General features: G+C 49.0%; 1 protein-coding gene across 1 annotated transcript in view; it reads right to left on the bottom strand.

Annotated features, from left to right (window-relative positions):
* The window catches only part of LOC119584811, a 47,315-nt gene that overhangs the window by 6,022 nt on the left and 36,293 nt on the right, over positions 1-5,000 (bottom strand). Inside the window, 2 exon segments of the mRNA XM_037933453.1 lie at positions 1-48; positions 249-346. The exon segment at positions 1-48 is cut by the window's left edge and continues 138 nt beyond it. Of these exon segments, the coding sequence (XP_037789381.1) occupies positions 1-48; positions 249-346 (146 nt within the window).

Raw genomic sequence — 5,000 nt, 5'->3', positions numbered from 1 at the left:
CGTGGCCGTGGCCGCACGCTCGCTGCCCGACGGCGACGGGCACGGACTCTGGGGAAGGAAAGCAACGTCAGCGACGGCTCCGGCGCCTCGGGCGTGTTCGGTCGCCTTTCAGAGGCGCACGAACGCAGGAGGAAAACTAAGTTTGAGATCAAATACAAGATCTATGTTTATAAAAAAAATAAGGTGCATCTTTCATGTGTAGACGGAGGCGCTGACGGAAGAAGCGGACCTGCTGGAGCAGCACTTACCCTTCGCGGGACGTCGCTCCTACTGAGCCCGAGCGGCTGGTGCTGGTACGGCGTCCACTCGGACGACGTTCGGGTCTCCACCTTCCGCTCCACTTCGGCTGGAAAGAGGAAAGAGCGCGGTTAGAGCTCCAGCCCGTGCAGGGGATCCGCCGCAGGAAGGGGGCCGCTCGCATCAACCCTTGCGCTCTCTGGGGCTGGACGTTAGTCACATGCAGGTCGCGGCTCAGCTAAACAAAAATCTACGAAAGCCTTCCCAGTTTGTTTTCATATTCGTTTGGAATTTTAATATTTACACTATTCTTTTCACATAAAAACTTATTGGGTCACAGCCATAGATGTCGACACGTCTCCCTAGTTCTTGACATATTTAACTTGATTATTTATCCTGAAACTAAGTACAATCTATTTACATCTATGCATGTTTCGCCGCAGCAAATATTTCGGCATCTGTTTTCGAAGCTCATTAACTCAAGCGGCAAGTGAACCCCAGCGGAGACCTTGAGAAATGAACCCTAGCGAAACCTGAGAAAGTTAACCACAGAGACCTGAGAAAGTGAACCCTTGCGGAGCCATCGAGGAAATGAACCTTGGCAGAACCCTACCGTAATCCCCCGCACGCACTAAGAGAGCGCCTGAGAACCTCCCATTTGCTACCCATGACCCCCCACCCCCCGTGGTGTAGTCCGCCGTGATTCCTCAGAGCAGGACCTCGACGCACGCCCAGCCTCGGGTCGCCGCCGCCGCCCCCGCCACCCTCGCCGCGACTCAGGGTGACGTCAGGGCGCGAGAGGTCCGCGTCGGGACCATCCCTCACACTTGCTCGTTCGCGTCATCCTCCGCCCTCCCACCGGGTCATGCTTGCGCCCTCCTCCTCCCGCCCGCCGCTGACGGGGAATTCCGTTCGGGGATCACGCAGAGCTGAGTCACGCCACGCACGCACGATGAGGAGCTGTTGGCATGTTTTTTTCCTTTTTTTATTACTTTTTTTTTCATTTATTTCATTTTTTAAAATTCCCGTAAAAGAAAAGGAGCTGGAGATGGCATCCCAGACGCGTGACTCCTGGGACTTGTCTCTTCCCCGAAGCGCCACGAAGGAACGGCAGGTGCCGAACGAGGCCGCCAGGAGGACTTGACGGTTCCTTGAGAGGTTCCTTGAGCGGTTTCTTGAGAGATTCTTCGAAACGGCAGGGTAGGAAAAAGTCCTCTAAGTCGGACGGAGCTTCTTGTGTGATCAAAGGGAAGAAATACACAAGTCTGGCTGGCTCGAGGGGGCGGAGGCCCGGCGAGGCGGGGGGTGGGGGGGGAGAAGGTGCAGGACAGGAGGAAACGGGCGTCTGGGTCCGCCCCCTTCTCGCTCTCGCTCCCGCTCTCTCTCTCCAAACCAATGGTTTTTTTTTTCTCAGTGACTGACTGGTTCCATAAACCGTACATACAAAGGGAGAGAAATCGACAGAGGAAATACCAGAGAGAGAGAGAGAGAGAGAGAGAGAGAGAGAGAGAGAGAGAGAGAGAGAGAGAGAGAGAGAGAGAGAGAGAGAGAGAGAGAGAGAGAGAGACTGTGAGAGAGACAGCAAGAGCAAGGGCAAGAGCGAGAGCGAGAGAGCTGCCGTAGAGCAAGGACGAGAGAAAGAGCAGTCGTAGAGTATGAGCGCAAGAGAGCCCGAGCGCAGAGCGAGAGCGAGAGCGCGCCCTCCGCCGTGCGTAAGGAAGGCGGAGAGGCAGAGGGCGCGGGCGAGGGCCCGGCTCGGCCAAATGGTGTATCGCAGAGGGTCGCGGCGCGTGAGAGCGAGCGCTCGCACCCAGTCAATACACACCTCCCGGATATCCCTAAATGGAGGCCGCTGCATTGAGCGATACGCAGGGGGGCGCGGGGGGGGGGGCACATAGAGGGAAGGATGGTGATAAGGGCATTGATAAGGGGGCAATGGTGATGGTGATGAGTGGTGATGATGATGGTGATGATGATGATGATGATGATGATGATGATGATGATGATGATGGTGATGATGATGATGATGATGATGATGATGATGATGATGATGGTGATGATGGTGATGAGAGATGATGATGAATGTAGATGGTTGGATGATATATGAAAGTGTGTGTGATAACAGCGATAATAATTTGGTAATATGCAAGTTGTAACTATAATTCCCATAATAATCATCATTATAACACTCATTAGTATTATTATTGCAGCAACAATAACTACATTACGATTATTGTTGACATGATATTCATCATTATCCTTCACATTTAACATCGCACACTGAAATGACCAAAATAACTTAACAAAAACGACAACTTCTGCATTCACAAATTAACAGAAACACTGTAATTATATATATAAAAAGTTAAAATAACCGAGTCAGAAAGGCAGAATCATATTTCAAGCATTCGTCACCAAATAACGATTTAAGAAAGAAAACATAATAAAGCAAGAAAATAAGAGCAAAAGACGAAGAAAAAGAAGGAGGAGGAGGAGGAAGGGGAATAACGGAAACTGAGAGAAAGACGAAGGGAGGGAGATGGAGATGGGAGAGTAAGATAAAAGTAAAGAGATAGATAAATGTATAGATGAAGAGCGAGAGAGACAAGAAGGCGAGGAAGTAGAAGAGGAAGAGGAAGAGAGAGAGAGAGAGAGAGAGAGAGAGAGAGAGAGAGAGAGAGAGAGAGAGAGAGAGAGAGAGAGAGAGAGAGAGAGAGCAATGAGTTGGAAAGGTGAGAGGGCGAGGGAAGGGCGAGGGGAGGCCAGGAGGGGAGGGCAGCGAGGGGAAGGCGAAGAGGTAGGGGCAAGGTAAACGGAGGGGAAGTCGAGGGGACGAAAGGAGAGGGAAGACGTGGGGAGGAGAGGAAAGGTAAGAGAAGGGGAGAACAGGGAAGGAGGGTGAGCGAGGGAAGGAAAGCAGACTGAGGCAAGGGAAGGACACGGATGACGAGGCGAGGGGAGGAGACGAGAGAGGGAAGTGATGAGGTGGGGAGGAGAGGAGGAGGAGGAGGAGGAGGAGGAGGAGGAGGAGGAAGGGGAGAGGAGATGGAGGGAAGACGAGGCAGAGGGGGAGGCAGAGAGGAGGCAGAGGGGAGGGAGAAGGGAGGCAGAGCTGGCCACACACACGAGGGGCGGAGGAAGGGGAAACGCAGGGAGGGTAAAGTGATTTATGGTGCGAGGAAAATACAGTGTGATTACAACTCTGGGGCTAAAAATGGTGACGCAAGGGGAGGAAGGGGGAGAGAGGGTGGGGAGCAAAGGAGAGAAAGGGTAGGGAGGAAGGGGAGAGAGGGTGGGGAGGAAGAGAGAGAGAGGGTGGGGAGGAAGGCGGCGGGAGGGGGACGAGTAGCTATGGTAGAAAGTAATAAAGTCTTAATATAGAATTTAATGTCTGATATCAAACGTATAATGAGAAAATTCAATAAATTTAACGTGAAAGGGAAGGGTAAAAGATATCAAGCGGGAAAAAGTGAGAGAGAGAGAGAGAGAGAGAGAGAGAGAGAGAGAGAGAGAGAGAGAGAGAGATAGAGAGATAGATAGATAGATATATAGATAGAGAGAGAGAGAGAGAGAGAGAGAGAGCAACACAGACATAAACCCCAACAACAGAAGCAAGAAAAATCACAGCAGACCAAGAAGAAGAAGAAGAAGAAGAAGAAGAAGAAAAGGTGTAACAGCGAGAACGAATTAAATATCAAACTGCATAAAAAACGAATAATAAAAAAAAAAAAAAAAAAAAAAAAAAAAAAAAAGAGAAGAGAAAGAGAAAAGTTTAGAGAGAAGAAAAGAAAAAAGAAAGAGAGAAGGAAAGAGAGAGACGGGAAGGAAAGAAGGAGGAGAGGAAGAAAGAAGCAGGAAAAGAGAGAGAAGAAAAAGAGAAAGAGAAAAGAAGAAAGGGAAACGAAGGGAAAAGAAAACGAGAGAAAAAACGAAAAAAAAGAAAAAAAAGAAGAAGAAGAAAAAAAGAAAGAGAAGAGAAAAAAATAAAAGAGAGAATACGCAGAGAGAAGAGGATAAGAGAAAATGGAAAGGAGAAAAGAAAGAGAAGAGAGGAAAGTGAAAGAGAGGAGACGGAAAGGAGAGAGAGAGAAGAGAAAGAGAGAGAGGAGAAGAAGAGAAGAGAGGAGAGAGAGAGAGAGAGAGAGAGAGAAAAGAGAGAGAAGAGAGAGAGAGGAGAGAGGAGGAGGAGAGAGAGAGAGAGAGAGAGAGAGAGAGAGAGAGAGAGAGGAGAGAGAGGAGAGAGAGGAGAGAGAGGGGAGAGAGAGGAGAGAGAGAGAGAAGAGGAGAGAGAGAGAGAGAGGAGAGAGAGAGGAGAGAGAGAGAGAGAGAGAGAGGAGAGAAAGAGAGAGAGGGGAGAGGAGGAGAGAGAGAGAAGAGAGAGGAGAGAAGAGAGAGAGAGAGAGAGGAGAAGAGAGAGAGAGAGAGAGAGAGAGAGAGAGAGAGAGAGAGGAGAGAGAGAGAGAGAGCAGAGAGAGAAAGAGACACAGAGAGAAAGCGAGAAGAACACAACGAAACACGCCAGGACTCGAGGGGAGACGAATAAGCGACGAGAAAGTAAAATGAAGGAAAAAGCCGGGAAAGCGAATCAGGAGAGAAAAGAGGATCAAGAAAAACGGAAAATACGAAATAACAGATAGCAATAAGCTAATGAATAAAATCATTACAGTTTTTATCCTTAACTTAGAATAGGAACATGAATTGAACTATAACTTTAAAAATCAAGGGAATAATAGAGATATACGATCAGATGATGGATGGCAAAA

This window comes from Penaeus monodon, chromosome 18 (assembly GCF_015228065.2).
Source record: "Penaeus monodon isolate SGIC_2016 chromosome 18, NSTDA_Pmon_1, whole genome shotgun sequence".
Taxonomy (NCBI): Eukaryota; Metazoa; Arthropoda; class Malacostraca; order Decapoda; family Penaeidae; genus Penaeus; species Penaeus monodon.
The sequence above is the reverse complement of the archived record's forward strand: the minus strand, read 5'-3'. Positions and strand labels throughout refer to the sequence as shown.